Below are 16823 nucleotides of genomic sequence, written 5' to 3' on the forward strand. Positions count from 1 at the left end.
GTCTTGACGTATGACCAAACGAAGTAGTTCAGTGGATTCAGGTCAGGGGAGGGGGGGCAGTGAGAAAAGGGTACAAAGTCGTAGCACTCCTTCTGAAGCCAAGCCTGGGTCTTTTTGGACTTGTGGGTCGGCACCGAGTCCTGTTGCCACACTCAGGGTCTGTCAGCGGCCACCTGATTACACCACAGGTCACCACACTCTTCAGCACATCCAGGTACACTTGGTGTTGATTTTCAAGCCAACTTCGAAGATGTGAGGTGGCATGATGTGACCCTTACTTGAAGCCACATCAAAGACCATAATCGTGGCCGAAAACTTTGTTGAGCTGTGCTTTCAAGTGTTGACTGTCCAGATTTGCATTTTGAGGGTGCCGGCAATGGTCTTCTTGTCATAACTTGGATTGGTAGAGAACAGGAGTTGTACAGCGGTGCATTTCCGATTTTGCTTGTCAAACATTGTGTCACTTTCAGACATGATGGAAGTCTCCTATCGTTCTTGGGATTTGTACACATCTGACCAACTAGTAGATGGTCTGCACCAAAAAAAGAAAACTAGTTTTCATCAAACGGAAATGGAATAATGTCTTTTCTAGGGCAACAATTTTATTGTTCCACACCGTAAAATACACCCAAAAGGGTAACAGTTAATAGAAAAATGCAATAGACAAATAGGATTAGTTCCAAAATCCTTTTTAAACAAAGGTAGTAGTATCCATTGGCTGAAGACAATAGGTAGTGAAGAGGAAGGCGGGTAAGAAAATCAAGGACTGATTGGCGTCAAGCTAGAGTAGGCACTGATAAGCTATAAAAATAATCCCATCTGTTTTATGGCATATTAACCCTTTTCAGGTTATTTAATGCCAGATCCAGTAATTTTTTGAAAAAAATGTTATGCTTCAAGTTCTTTATATCTTCAAATATTTATTAATGGTGTTTGGTTGGGTTGTTTTGTAGAGGGAAAATCACTGTTGGCTGTGCATAATATGATTAAGTTTTGCAAAGGGAAAATAAAAAATGACATAAATGTTTGATGCATTTTTGGGTCAGGAAACCAGTATATATTCAGACAGCCAGATTTGGTAGCACCAGAATCTTCACAATGAAACACAGACGTTTCTGTGTAGATTACTTGCCATAAGTATATTTTAACACTATATAATAGATATCTAAAATCACAAATGCATGCACAGTAATGTTTAAATTGAATATCTGAAGAATTTTGCGTATAGCTCAACATTGTTCGATTAATTTTCTACAGAACCTTCATTTTTTTTTTTTTAATTAATAAAGAATGACAAAAAAAATAATAGGCAAAACTCCAGAATTTTGTTTTTGTTCCATTAACATTTCTTTAATGTGTATGCGTTATTCTCTGAGACGTGTGTGTGGGTGTATGAATGTGTGTATACATACAAAAATAATTACTGAGAAACCAGTGTAAGTTAGTAGACATAACTATGGAAAAGGCATGCGACTGACCAATCACAGGTTAAAAAAAAGAAAAACACAGCAAAGTTTGAACATTTTAATCCTGGGTTATTCCTTTAAAGCCTTTTCTTCTTGAAATTGACAGATTTTTTTTTTTTTTTGTTGAGTTTTTTTTTTATTTATTTAAAAAAAAATAATAATAATAATAATATAGAAGAAAAAGTAAAGCTCCCACCCATCCATTCTTTCAAAACCAATTTTAATAATGTTCGTGGTAGAAGTTTTATGTACACAACCTTGAGAGACTTTCACATGAAGAAAAAGAAAAATGGAGGGGGTGGGGGTCAGTTTTAAAATTAAACTCATTAGAAATGAAATAAAAAAGAAAGGAAAATTTTTTTTTTTTTTTTTTTCATAAAAAGAAAAATAATTTTTCTAAAGATATAGAGAGAAGAAAAGAGGCATTATTTTCTTTTTTTAGGGGGGGGGTATTAAGAATCTCTTATTTTTTATAGAAGATGAGCAAAATACAGGAGGTAGGGACAGACCGGACTTTGTAATAGAGATTGAAAATAAAAAATTTGGACTGATAAAAAAAAATATTTAAAAAGTTAATAAAATTAAAAAGATGTTGAAGACGTAAAAGGCCCAAAAGTTATTTTTTTTTAACAACAGAATCAGTTGCATAACGAAAAGAAAAAAAAAAAAAAATCATAGAAGTTGTTAAAAAGGTTCATTTCACAGAAAAAAAAATAAGTTCAGAAAAGTCAAGAACGGAAAAAGAACAGAAAAGCTGCCTTCCCCCGCCATTTTTATCTTTTTCCTCTGCTACAGTCATTACTGTTATCGTTGTTATCAAGAGGTCAGCAATAATAGCTAACCTTGTTCTAGTTCAAGAAAAAAAAAATAAAATATACATTAAAAATGTCCATACGGGGGGGGGGGTCTTAGCTAGGCCGACAGTGTGCATGCTGGTCACTCCGGCTGCTGTTAGAAGCAGCTCCACCTTCTTGATCATCCTCGTCTTCCATGTCCAGCACGCCCGTGATTCGATACCCCATATTCATCAGCATCACTTCGAGAGGGTCAGCATTCATCCTCCGTTGGTTAGCAAGTGCTGCATCATCAGAGTTATCAATTTCCCTCTCGTTCTTCGAACCGTCCTAAATTTAAGAGACAATCAAAACAATGTCAATTAACAAAACAATTAAAAAAAAAAAAAAATCAAAAACATTTTTCTTATAATAGGTTAGTGTAGTTTGCTTGAAGCATTGTTTAATGTGTATATAAAAGAAATTTAGGTTTAAGAAGGCAGAACAATGCAAAGGTGTGATGAATAAACTCAAGCTGAAGCAACTTAAGATATAATCGTGGACCAAACTATGCGGTTTCACCTTTTATTGATTCAATACATACCTGTATATATGTACGATTATATATATATAGTAATTTATAAAATATATATGGCGATTAAGCTACACTGAATATTCGGCGTTTCACTGAGGAGTCCTAGAGTGGATGAAACGTCGAATATTCAGTGTAGCTTAATCGCCATATATATTTTATAAATTACTAACTAGCTCTACCTACGTATTGAGCACTTTTGAAGTAAATACTTAAAGTTAACGCATAAATCTATACTTTCGTATATTAATTTTATGTGAGTAAATTAAGTAGTTATATATATATATATATATATATATATATATGCACCAGGTGCGCTTGAAAGCCAAAATACAATGCAATATTATGAAAATAAACAAATATTTTATGTGTTTGGAATTTATAATTTAAATATATTTTGGAGTCAAACTCTATCCTCAGTATTTTGTACATCTTTTTTTTTTCTTCTTCTTCTTTCTTGCCATGTTGTAAAGTTGGAGTTCAAAATACAGCCATTGAGAAACAACATGCGGATCTTTACTAACTGACTTTTCTTTCTCCAACTTTACAACAAGAGAGAAGAAAAAAAGAAAAAAAAGATGCACAAAATACTGAGGATGGAGTTTGATTCCGAAATATATTTAAATAAAAAATTTCAAACAAGTAAAATATTTGTTTATTTTTGTAATATTGCGCTATATTTTGGCTTTCATGCATATTTATTTTATTCAAATTAAATCAATGCTTCTATAACAGAACTCCCACCCCCTACACACACACACACACACACACGTAATATGCTCTTACTTGCGTCAGTTGGTCAAACTGCACATCTGTGTTGCAATATTTCAAGTTTTATTATCTTTTGTCAGGCCTATGTTCCACTTTCAAACATGCATGGTGTACCTATCGTAAACCGAGTAAATTCCGCAGAAATTGGAAGTGTATTTCTTTGTTTCAAATATATAATTTAGTAATATAACGGATGTGTTGGTACTCCATATTATTTATTTTTACCAACTCTTCATTGCACGAATGATAATCCTTCAGAAAATAAAAATAAACTCTTTGCAAAATTTCCGAAGAAAACTTTCAACTCTAATTTTGCTAATATATGGAAAATTTATTTTTGAGCTGGGACAATGTAAATTACATGATATTATTTTTAGTATTAGTTCCCTTTAGTTTATGTGGGTATACAGCATGCTTATATATATATATATATATATTACACACACACACACACACACACACGAAAAGAGAGATGAGGGGGGTGTTGATGTAACTGATGATGTTGAATCTTCTTGGAAAGCATTGCGAGAAGCAACTCAAGCTGTAGCAGTAGAAGTCCTTGGAATACCGAAAAGAAAACACCAGGATTGGTTTGACGAAAGTGACGATGAAGTTAAAGCACTGATTAACCAAATGCACTCATCTCACAAATCTTGGATTGAGGACAAAAACTCAACAGTGAAGCACACGGCCTACAAAAAGTGTAAAGTTGAGGTACAACGAGCTCTCCGAGCTATGAAAGAACAATGGTGGTACAATAAGGCAATTGCACTGCAGGGAGCTGCTGACAGTAAGAACATGAAAGCCTTCTATGATGGTCTGAAAGAGGTATTTGGTCCTCAGAAAAGTGGTGCTTCCCCATTAAGCACAGCCGATGGAGAGGCATTGCTGACTGATAAATCAGATATTCTCAATCATTGGAAGGAGCACTTTGAAACTGTCTTAAACACCTCATCTGTCATTGACAGCAATGTTTTGTCCTCTATTCCTCAGAATCCAGATATTCCAGAATTGTCATTGGAACCTGCTTATCAGGAGGTATGGGAATCCATCAAACAAATTGCTTCTGGCAAGTCCCCATCACCAAAGGATCCAATTCCGCCTGAAGTGTACAAGCATGGTGGGCATGTGCTGGTAAAAAAGCTCCATGCTCTCTTTGTAAAGATATGGAAAGCAGGCCGAGTTCCACAGGACTACAAAGATGCCTGCATCAAACATCTCTACAAAAATAAGGGAGTCAAGAATGTCTGTGACAACCATCGGGGGATATCTCTGCTTTCAATTGCAGGAAAGATTCTGGCTAGGCTCATTCTAAACCGAATCATAAATCGTCTCGTTGATAAGGTGTATCCAGAGTCCCAGTGTGGGTTTCGGTCGGGTCGCGGCACCATTGACATGATATTTTCCTTACGTCAGGTGGCAGAAAAGGTCCGTGAGAAAAATCAGGAATTGTATATGGTGTTTGTTGACCTGATGAAGGCCTTCGACACTGTGAATAGCGATGCTCTTTGGCAAGTTTTAAGAAGGCTTGGTATTCCAGAAAACATACTGAACGTGATCATTTCCTTTCACGAGGGGATGAAAGCCAGTGTTGTCTCAGATGGTATGATGTCTGATCCATTTGATGTTACGAATGGGACCAAACAGGGATGTGTAATGGCGCCAGTCTTCTTTGCGCTCTTCTTTTCACTAATGCTGAAACATGCATTTGATGATTTGGACACTGGTGCCAAGTTTCAATTTCGGTCATCCGGTGGCTTATTTAACCATCAACGGTTTAAGGCCAAGACTCTTCTTCGCACCGAAATTATTCGCGACTTGCTCTTCGCTGACGATGCTGCACTGGTAGCCACGTCCTTTGAGGAAGCCCAGGTTCTTCTTGATTGATTTTTAGCCGCGTGCAAGGCCTTTGGCCTGACAATTAGCATAAGGAAGACTGAGGTAGTGCATCAGCCACACCATACCCCAAAACAAGTTAAAGGCGTAAAGCAAAATCCACCAGAGTATAGATTTCCTGCGCGCAAGCTAAAAGTCGACGGTCATGATATCAATTATGTCAAGTCCTTTCCTTACCTTTGTAGCAAGGTGAACCAGGGCGGTTCTCTTGATGATGAAATTGTCAACAGGATTGCTAAGGCCACTTTTGCCTTTGGAAATCTTCGCCATCGCTTGTGGAACGAAAGGGGTATTCAACTAGACACAAAAATCCTTGTCTACCGTGCTGTTGTTCTTTCCATTCTTCTTTATGGATCTGAGTCATGGACCCCATACAGACATCACATTAATCAGCTGGACGTTTTCCACAAAAGCTGTCTACGCTCCATATGTGGTCTTAACCTCCGCGACAAGGTATCAAATGCCGAATTATTCACAAAATGCAAAATATCTGGCATTGAATTATTCCTTATTCAATCGCAATTGCGGTGGGCTGGTCATGTATTGAGGATGCCCGATGACAGAATTCCAAAAATTGCGATGTACAGTCAATTTGAGGGTGGTAAAAGAATTGTCGGACGTCCTTGGCTTAGATACAAGGACAAGTTGAAGAGTAACTTGTCTGCAGTGAACATACCATACAGGAGTCTTGAAGATGAGGTGAATGACTGAAAAGGATGGAGATCAAGGTGTTTTGAAGGTCTCAAGAGGTTTCAATCTGAAAGCTTAAGGCAACTGAAAGAAAACAGAGTAAGAGCAAAACGACTAGCAGCCGCACCAATATCTGCAGCGTTAAGTCCACATTCATGTTCTATTTGTGGCCTTGTCTGCAAGTCCCTTGCTGGACTAAAAAGTCATCAGAGGCAAAAGCATAAATGAGTTTTAGAAATATGGGTTGTCCGAACCTCATACGTCGAAATCGACGGGAGAGTCCATCATATACATACACACGGAAAGAGAGATGGGGGGGGGGGGTGATTTGAAATAAATTCATAACCTTATCTATCTATGTTATTTTCATGAATTAAACAAAATATGTTATGATCGTTTCTAAAACAAGAGACGTTTTTATTCATTCCAATAAGTTTCTTCCTGAAAGCATTACAAACAGAAGTTAAACAAACTGACATTCTTAATACTTAAAAAAAAAAACACATACAATATTAAAAAGATAAAATTAAAGTAAAAAAAAAAAAAAAATAAGTAAATAAAACACTGCATTTAAGCACATGGACAAAGCTCTAAATATATGTATATAGATAGACACAAAAAATATACACTTCCATGCACATATATGTATTAACAAAAAAAATTACATAATAAAAAACTGCCACATAAAAAAAAACAACAAAGGCACACAGGAACAAAGTTATGTCGAAAGCCAAAAATGGTAAATTATCTTTAGAGGTCCTTTTCACGAGGATGGGCCGGGGTAAGTTAAAAAGTCTTTATAAATCTTATTAAAATCCTCAAATTATGAATTCAGATGGTTAAATGTTTTTTTGTTTTTTTGAACAAAGTTTCTAAAATTAAATTATACTATGGATGAAAACATGAAAACAAGTCAATATTTTAAACCAAGAAGAGAACTGTGATTTTCCGTTAGACCCAAAATTTAAGGGAATGAATTCAAAAGATCCAATAAATCAAGTAGTTGTTATAACACCGTCGGCATAGGTGTAAACTACTGGATGTAAATACGATAGTAAAAGTACACTACCAACTGGCTAAAATCTAACTGTGCAAGGGAAATAACTCATGTCCAAATTAATTTTTTAGAGGTGAGAAAAAAAAAAAAAAAAAAAAAAGCCCCCAAAAAGAAAATATTAAAAACAAAACGTAGAAAAAAAAGAGCCATTTTAATCATGAATAAATAAATGTGTGTGTGTTTATATATATATATATATATACTAGCAAAAGTACCCGCCGTTGACTGGATTCAAAAACAGCCTACTGAAAATGGACTGATTTATGAAAGTATGATAGGTTACGAAAAGGAAGGGTTGTAAAGAGATAGCTTCGAATTTGGGGGTATCAAAACCAAAGAAAAATATGATGAAAGTAAAAATAAAATATATAAACCCCATAATTTATTATACCATACCTGTTTACCCTGAAACACTTATCACAATATTCTGTGGATCTATATTAAAAAACCTTGTTAAACTTTGTGACATATTTCCATTCTATGGAGGTCAGGCGCGAATGAACACCCAATAATTTAATTATACCACATTTCTTTAAACTGAAACATAATTATCAAAGTATACTTACGCAAATAGATATGAAAAGTCTTTATTAAAGTTTGTGCCTATTTCCATTCTATGGAGGCCAGGTGCGAACGCAGACCCCACAATTTTATTATACCATCTCTATTTAAGTTGAAACATACTTATCAAAGTATTATTATGTACATCTATATCAAAAACACTTGTAAACGTTTTTTTTTTTTAAATTTTTTATTTCCATACTTTGTGGACCAGGCGCGTACACAGAACCCACAATTTTAATGAATCATCATTATGCCAGATCAAACATACCCATTCCTGTGTCTCGATACATCAATCATTATATGTGATCAGTTTTCTATAATAGTCAACCATATAGGAGCCTATTCGTGACCAGACACACATACAGACGTTCAGCTTTATATATATATATATATATATATATATATATAAAGAATAATAAGCTATTACCTAATGGGAAAGTAATAGATTAATCTGAGATTTAATGTAGAAAATGCTAATTTCTCCAGTAGGAAATCTTAGGTCATTTCTCCATTAAAGAGATTCTACGTAGACTAATTTCTCCCTCAACATCAAGCATCACAAACAGAAGTCAAACAAACTGACATTCTTAATCATTAAAAAAAAAAAAAAAAACACACAAACAAATACAAATATTAAAAAGATCAAATATAAATAAAACAAGTGAAGCATGCATGGTCCACCGTGAGTGCACAGTGAACGAGGCATAAAAAATGACTAAGTTTAGCACCCCCCCCCCATTTAGCCCCCAAAATCCCCAAGGGACATTAAATCCTGGTGAAAATGAACAAACGGTGCAGTTTTTAGGCCTTAACATATATAAATTTGAGTTCTGCATCATGCAAAAAAAGAAATGACTAAGTCTATCATTTGGCCCTTCCATTTAGCCTCAAAAGTCCCCAAGGCCTTAACATATTTAAATTTGAGCTCAGCACCATGCAAAACTGCTAAATAGACATACACAGTAAATTTTGGACAAATATGGTAAAATAGTCCCAAAAAATGGAGTGTTTTTATTAGCCCTAAAAGATCCCCTGGGGCACACCCAAGAGTTATCATGAAGTATAGATAACACAATTATATTTTTTTTATTGTTATCAGTTAGTTACAACTTTTCAGAAAGTTTTATAAAAATCCAAGGCATCAAATTTTTTAATAAGCACAAAGGTGTCAATTTTAGCCATTTTAACCTGAAAGGCACCTCTAGCGGGACAACCAGAGTTTTCCCAGAAAATCCATTCTGTTATCTTTTTACTCATATCATGTTTAATGTTTGTGCAAAATTTCAAAAAATTCCAAGGTGTAGTTATTGAGAAAAGTGCAGACAGACAAACAGACAAGGGTGAATTTACAGATCCACCCTCTTTTTCTCAGGGGACCAAAAAATAAAAAAGTAAATAAAACACTACATTTAAGTACATGACAAAGCTCTAAATATATGTATAGAGATAGATACAAAAAAATATACACATCCATGCACATATCTGTATAAACAAACAAAACAAAAAAAAACAATGAAAAGTCACATAAAATAACAACAAAGGCACACAATATGTAATCTTTTATAAGAACAAAGTTATGAGACATAACCATGTCGAAAGCCAAATATGGGAAATTATCTTTAGAGGTCCTTATCACGAAGATGTTAAATAGTCTTTATAAATCTTATTAAAATCCTCAAATTATGAATTCAGATGGTTTAATGTTAAATCAAAAGTAGTGTTTTTTTTTGTTTTTTTTTTTTACAAAGTTTCTAAAATTAAAGTATACTATCGGCGAAAACAAGTCAATATTTTAAACCAAGAAGAAAACTAATTTTCTGTTACACCCAAAATTTAAGAGAATGAATTCAAAAGATCCAATAAATCAAGTAGTTGTTAGAACACCTTCAGCATAGGTGTAAACAACAGGAGGTAAATATAATAGTAAAAGTACAATGCCAACTGGCTAAATTCTAACAGTGCAAGGGAAATAACTCATGTTCAAAGTTCAAAAACTCGTAGCCTAGTGGATAAAGTATCTGGTAAAGGTGAGAAAAAGAAATTATTAAAAAAAAAAAAAAACGTAGAAGAAAAGGGCGAGCAATTTAATCATGAATAAATTTATATTATATATATAAGATATTACTTAATGAGAAAGTAATAGATTAATCTGAGATTTAATGCAGAAAATGCTAATTTATCCTGTAAGAAATTTATTCACAATTTTTTTTTAAATAATTTGTTTTTCCAATTCTGTGTATTACTTTTATTTAATTTTTTTTTTTTTTTTTAATATTCTCTTGTAAGCCAGAAAGCAACCAAAATAGAAATACAACTATTTATGTTGCGAGATATTTCAAATTGTTATAATTTTTGTTTAAAAGTTTTAGAATATAGTTTGTGTTAGAAAAAAAAAAAAAAAAAAAAAAAAAAATCAAAGTTAAAGAAAAAAGTCACTTTGGTTTATTTAAGATTTAGCTTGTACCTTTTTATTCCAGTTTAATTAAAAAAAAAAAACTAGCAGCAGTTGATAATATAAATTAAAAAATGTTTGAGAAAACTTTAAAAATGATTTCCTTTGCTTTTTTTTGGAGGGGGAGTCAATGTGCACTGCTTGTCCAATTTGCAAAGGGTGTTTATTCCGGAAGCCGTTCTTAATATGGGGAGGTTAGGGGTATTTATTCTGAAAACCGTTCTTGACATGTCGAGGTTGGGAGTGGTAATTCCAAAAGGCATTTTCTTATTTTCAACTTCCCCATGACTTTCAAAATGAACACCCTTTACAGGTTAGGCAAGCAGCGCACATTGACTTTTTTATTTTTTTGAGAAATAAATCCGAGTCGTGTTTATCATAAAATGGAACTTTATGCAATATTATTAAAAAAAGAAAAGGAAAAAAAACTGAAAATAATTTTTTAAATAGTTATTTACTTTGCTCTCTACGAGAGCAGTTAGACACTAATGTTTTAAATGCGGGGGAAACTAGTTCCCCAAAAAGAGGCACACAGGATTGGAAATATTGCTTCTACCTTCAGGGATTTATTCTACTTTTTTAAAAAGATTTTTTAGTGTTACATTGCTATTGTGTTACTAAATTCAAATTTTAAAAAAGGTCACTTGTAAAATTAAATAATAATAATAAAAAAAAAACCCTATTTATTTATTTATTTTACAAAGATTCAAAAAAAAAAAAAAAAAAGTGGCATACTGGGTTAAAAAAGTCTCAATCTTTAAGAATTTACCAAAAATAATCACGACTGTTACTAAGTCGTTTTATTGTTTGTTTTAATAACATTTTTTGCACTGACGGACTTAGTATATCGCTTGTGTAAGAGGGAATATTTAATAAAAATCATGAGTTTTCTTTATAGATATGGACTTAAACAAAATATTTGCGAAAAATCTCTGGAAACTTCTGAGTAATTTGTTTTATTGTTTATTACAAGATTGTTTTACGATATTTTATGCTGACGGACCCAGTCGATTGCCTGCGTCAAAGTTTCTTTAATCAGCAGCAATGGCAATTTAGTCATACAATGATCGTACATCATTTTTAGTCGTAAATCATGAATTTCTAATGAATCCTCTGATGAAACGTAGAAAATTATGTCAATTGTTGAATACTCCCTGATCATTTAGTGTTTATGTCCGCTGGTTTGGCATTTACAGATACTTAATTCCCTTCATTTCTCATATTAATTTCTGATAACTTGGAACTTGAATACCAATGTATGCAGATTTTGTCAGGGGGAAGGGGAAGGTCGATTTTTCAGCCATTTTACATAATAAAGGGAAGTAACTGTTTATCATGAAGCTACTTCACCTATACCAACTCATTCCTCAAGAAATCTATATATATATATATATATATATATATATATATATATATATATATATATATATATGTATAAAAAAAGAGTTGCATGTATATGTTCAGAAAGAGGAATTGGCTGAGCAAAGGAGACAGAGGGTAGGAGAGAGAAAGATAGAGAGATGGATAGAGATAGAGACAAGTTTAATAGCAATGTGTTACACTTTCGCTCCGGACAGGTAGCTCTGCTAGTATTATATATATTACATGTAAACACTATAGTATCATACAAGAAAATTTTAAATGAGTGTTCCTATTTACTTGCCTCCTATTAGGGCAAAGTTGGAACCAGGGTTGGTTTTTATGTGGAGAACGTCCAGCTCCCCAAAAAGGGACACTCTGGATAGTCTAGAAAAAGTTCTCCTCCACTGATTGAGGACAGAAAAGGTGAAGTGTAGCATCAGAACAGATACTACACTGTGATCTTGGCCTAAAGGAAAGTATCTAGTTTTTAATAATAAGTTTCATATTCAGTTATTTTTCATCAAAATATACACTTTTTTTGATAAAGGACAGAGGACTGTCCGAAATATTCAAAATTATATTGACACCTACAATTTATAAGCTTTTAAGTTTTCCATAAGTCTATTTTTTATTTTTTGAAATGTAAAAAAAAAAAGATTCATTTTTAACTTAGAAACACATTTTAAAATTGCAACAAAAAACATACATGGATTAATCACACCCACACCCACACCATGTGAGATTATATATATATACTAGCATGAGCGCCCAGCGTTGCCCGGGTGTTTGGATGTGTATGTTGAGCAAAAAAAAAAAAAAAGTGGTAGTAGGAAGGCAGGCTCGAACCCATACCGCAAAGGAGGAAAAAAAACATGGTAAAACCTAACGTTTATGCTGTTACGACCACCGCCAAACCGACAAACTAGACAATCTAAAGGAGAGGATAAATTTAAAAAATATCGGCGAAAAAAGTGTCCCCCCCCCCCTGTAGAAAAGTGCCTAGTTGAAGAGGAAGATATTATTTTTCGATATTTGTCGTATGAAAGGTCGAACTTTAAAACAATACTGATCTTGGTAAAATCCGTTGCCTCTATTGAAAGTTTAAGGCAGACATACATACATACATTTATATATTGGTAACTAAAAATTTTCGACCCAAACTGATGAAAAAGCTTGCCCTATCTCTGAATACCCTTTATGTAAAATTTCAAATATTGAGACCAGAAATTGTGTGAGTAATTTGGAAGAGACCGCAGAGGTCAATTTTTTAAAACTTTGAACCCTATTATGACCCCTTAAAATTTATTGTTTTGGGCTCAAATCAAGTTATTAAGTTAGATCCATGTCCAAGGAACCTATATCTAAAATTTCAAGTGTGTAGACCCAAAATTGTCGGAGGAGTTTGGTAGAGTTCTCAAGGTCAAATCGTTGAACTTTGACTCCTTAATCGCCAAATTTCTGTCCAAAAACCGATCACATCAATTTCCTCAAATCTCAGTACTCTGTATATCAAATTTTGAGTCTGTAGACTAAAAATTGATAGAGTTATTGCGTAGGGAAATGTACACAGACACGTTCACTTATATATATATATATATATATATATATATATATATATATAGATATGTATAGATATTATATAATGGACAAATATCAGCCAGAATAGATAGGCAGAATGAAATAGAAACAAAGGTTAATGCAAAGACAATACAAAATGAAACACAGAGAAGTCAACAAAGAGGCATTTTTGAATTGATATTTCACCTCAAACTTTATTAAGGCTTTTTCAAGATACATAATATAAGGAAAGAAAAAAAGAACAGAAATATTTGAGACAGAAAGGGTGTGAAATTTTAAAATTTGCACGAGTGGGAGGAAAGTATAGAAATAGTAAGGCACTAATGGGAAATGTGTCTGGATATGAGACAATCTCATTGTCAGGATGAGGGAGGTAATGAAAGTGAAAGATTGTTAAGCAAGCAGACAAAGCCAATATTGGTAAGTGGAGGTCAGTGGTGGTGGGGTAGGTGGTGGTAGATGAAGAAGGCTAGTAGAGGAATAATGTGAGATGGAAATATTTAAGATGGTGAAAGGGGGGAAATTTTAGCTGTGGTCGATAAAAATAGAATTTTCTGTTAATATATTCTTGGCAATAACAGGATGAATTTGAAAAAAGCTGAAACATTGCTTAATGCTATTTTTAGAGTGTGCAATAAGACAAGCCTTGAGAAGTTATTTGCATTGTATACCATGTGTAAATTTGATTGAGGCCTTAAAGACATTAAATTTATGATTTAAAACTAACGTGTGAGAAAGAAGTGCTTTTAGTATCACATGATGTCATAGCTAGGTTATATTGTTTTGCTAAGAGCATTGGGTTTCCCTGATGTAGAAACTGTTGCAATCACTGCATGGTATGGTGTGTATACTTGCTTGTATCACAGAAGTGGTGCAGGTGTTTTTATGCTTGTTCAAAAAGGTTCTTAATTGGGATTAAGTTGTACAGTTCTAAAACCATATTTAGATAAGACAGTTCATATATGTTAGTTGGTAAGAGGATATGTCTAAGGGTTGTGGGAAATGAAGAGTGCCATTTTCTTTTTCTGGCTTTTTAACAATTCAGAAGTTTTAGATGAGGTTTCAGTACTTGTGCATTATTGTCACAGGAGAACGTTTTTGGTTTCAGTTTGGAGAGCGCACATCAAAGAGAGAGACAATGCAATTTCATGAGCAACAAACAAATGTCAACCACAATACAATAACACAAAATAAAATATTAATTATCTGGACATATATATTGATGCCTCCGTTTGGTCTTGAAAGACAAAGGATACCCCCTGTAGGGGCAGCTGCGCATGTAATTGTGTGGCAAGGGTTACGCAATCCCCAACCACACTTCTTCTGAATTGGCACTGTTAGTGTCCAATAGCAAGGAGAAGTCCAGGACAACTGGAAACAATGCCGAGATAAGCGGAGAGCACATACAGTTCCTGGAAGTCTCAAATGGTCACCCATTTAGTACTGACCAGATTCAACATTGCTTAACTTTGGTGCTCCAGCAGAAACCAGTGTGTCAACGTGATTATACCATATGAACATATAGTACAAACAATTACGTTGAAATATGGTTGAGAATGGGACAATAAAAAAACATCTCATATAAAGAAAGGAAAGCAAAGAGATTAAATTAAGCAGATTAGTAAAAAAAAAAAAAAAAAAAAAAAAAAAAGACTGCCCATGGTTTTCCGATTTGTTTAGGATCAAAAACATACAGGTCAATCTCTACAATTAAAAAGGCCAAGATCAAAATAAATGGGAGGTGGGAAATAAATGCAAGGAATAGGCATCCTAATAAAAAAAAAAAAAAAAAAAAAAAAAAAAAAAAGGAGATAGGACCGTGGTGATATATATATATATATATATATATATATATTAAGGGTTGCCTTGGATAGGACAGATTCACTCAACATAGCTAAAAGGCTACCTTAAATTAGCCGAGGTCCCAACAGGATACAATGTTGTCTTATGCTCAAACAAGTCATCCATAATATTTATTAATACAAGTACAACCCCTTCCCCATTAAACATAACGAAAAAAAGTTATGCTTCGCCGGTGTTCACACTGATATTTATATAAAATTTATAGAATTATGGCAGTAATTTAATTTTTTTGTGCATAAATTATTATTATTTCTGATAACCTAAAGAAAACAAAAGCACCACTGATGACTTATTTAGATTTCAGGTGGTGGGGAATGGTTGACTTTCTATTTGCTTTCTTTCTCCGCATCACTACTTGTAATTATTTGTTCAAAACCTATAAAAATGCACGCGTTTTACACACTAACTTTTGTGTGACTGGATGGAATACATATATTTTTACACACAAACTAACAAAGAAACTCAACATTGCCCGAGATTGAATGAGAATCAATGAATGTTCCACACAACCACCCCCTACCTCAATTTCCTATGCGGACAGACGCCACGCTAGACGATCTGAAAATCACCCCTGCTCAGGTGCATGCTATCATAAAAAACCTTGACACTTCAAAAGCATGTGGACCTGATCTCATCCCAGCTGTGCTATTTAAAAAGTGCTCAGCCGAAGTAGCTCCAATTCTCTCCAAACTCTACAACAAATGCTTTAATGAATCATGCTTTCCGGGCTGTTGGAAAACTGCTTCTGTGGTACCAGTATTCAAGAATTCTGGCGAAAGAACTGACCCATTAAATTATCGCCCTATTAGCCTCCTCCCACTTTTTGCCAAAATATTTGAGACCTTAATTAACCATGCTCTAGTCCAGCACCTTACAGATGCTAAACTTCTGACCGACCAACAATATGGATTTAGACAAGCCCGTTACACAGCTGACATCCTCACTGTAATCTCTGAACGCATATACCATTCACTGGACAAAGCGGGAGAGGGCAGAGCGGTAGCTCTAGATATATCTAAGGCTTTTGACAGGGTATGGCATGAGGGTCTCCTCAGGAAGATTAGATCATACGGTATCACTGGTAGAATACTTAGCAAAATTAAATCCTTCTTAGATAAGAGAAAAATCCAGGTTGTCCTCGACGGTCGTACATCTAAACAATATGATATAAATGCGGGAGTGCCCCAGGGATCTATCCTTGGACCTCTGCTGTTCCTGATATTCATAAATGACCTCCCCGACAAAATTGCCTCTGAGATGGGTATATATGCTGATGACACCACAGTCTACAGCAGGCACAACAGGAAAGCAAATGAACATATATCTAAAGTAATGGCAGAAACACTAGAGGATGACCTCCAATCAGTAGTGGAATGGGGACAAAAATGGACGGTCACGTTCAATGCTGCCAAGACTAAACTAGTTTCATTCAATAATTACAAGAAACCTTCTCTACCACCTATAGCAATGGCCAACGACTCTTTATCTGAGAGTACGTCTTTCAAACTCCTTGGCCTAACGTTCACAGGAAACATGAGTTGGAACAATTACATCGAGGGCATTGCCAGGGCCGCTGCAAGGAAGGTGGGCTCTCTCTACCGTGCTAGAAAACTACTAACACCCGAAAGTATCCTGTACCTCTATAAGGCAACCATTCGCCCATGTATGGAGTATTGCTGTCATATTTGGGCTGGTGCATCGGCTACTAGTCTCTTGCTCCTTAACAGGGTTCAAAAGAGAGTCGCAAATCTGATAGGCC

General features: G+C 34.4%; 1 protein-coding gene across 3 annotated transcripts in view; it reads right to left on the reverse strand.

Moving 5' to 3' along the window:
* Nucleotides 1-1745: 1745 nt before the first annotated feature.
* Nucleotides 1746-16823, reverse strand: part of LOC145286224 (WD and tetratricopeptide repeats protein 1-like) — a 104013-nt gene continuing 88935 nt past the window's right edge. For all 3 annotated transcript variants that reach the window (XM_080135038.1, XM_080135037.1, XM_080135039.1), the window contains exon 14: nt 1746-2590. In XM_080135038.1, coding sequence (XP_079991164.1) covers nt 2375-2590 — 216 coding nt within the window. In that variant the 3' untranslated portion in view covers nt 1746-2374. The remainder of the gene's footprint in view (nt 2591-16823) is intronic.

This window comes from Euprymna scolopes, chromosome 10 (assembly GCF_053919585.1).
Source record: "Euprymna scolopes isolate OS-2025 chromosome 10, ASM5391958v1, whole genome shotgun sequence".
NCBI classification, from domain to species: Eukaryota; Metazoa; Mollusca; class Cephalopoda; order Sepiida; family Sepiolidae; genus Euprymna; species Euprymna scolopes.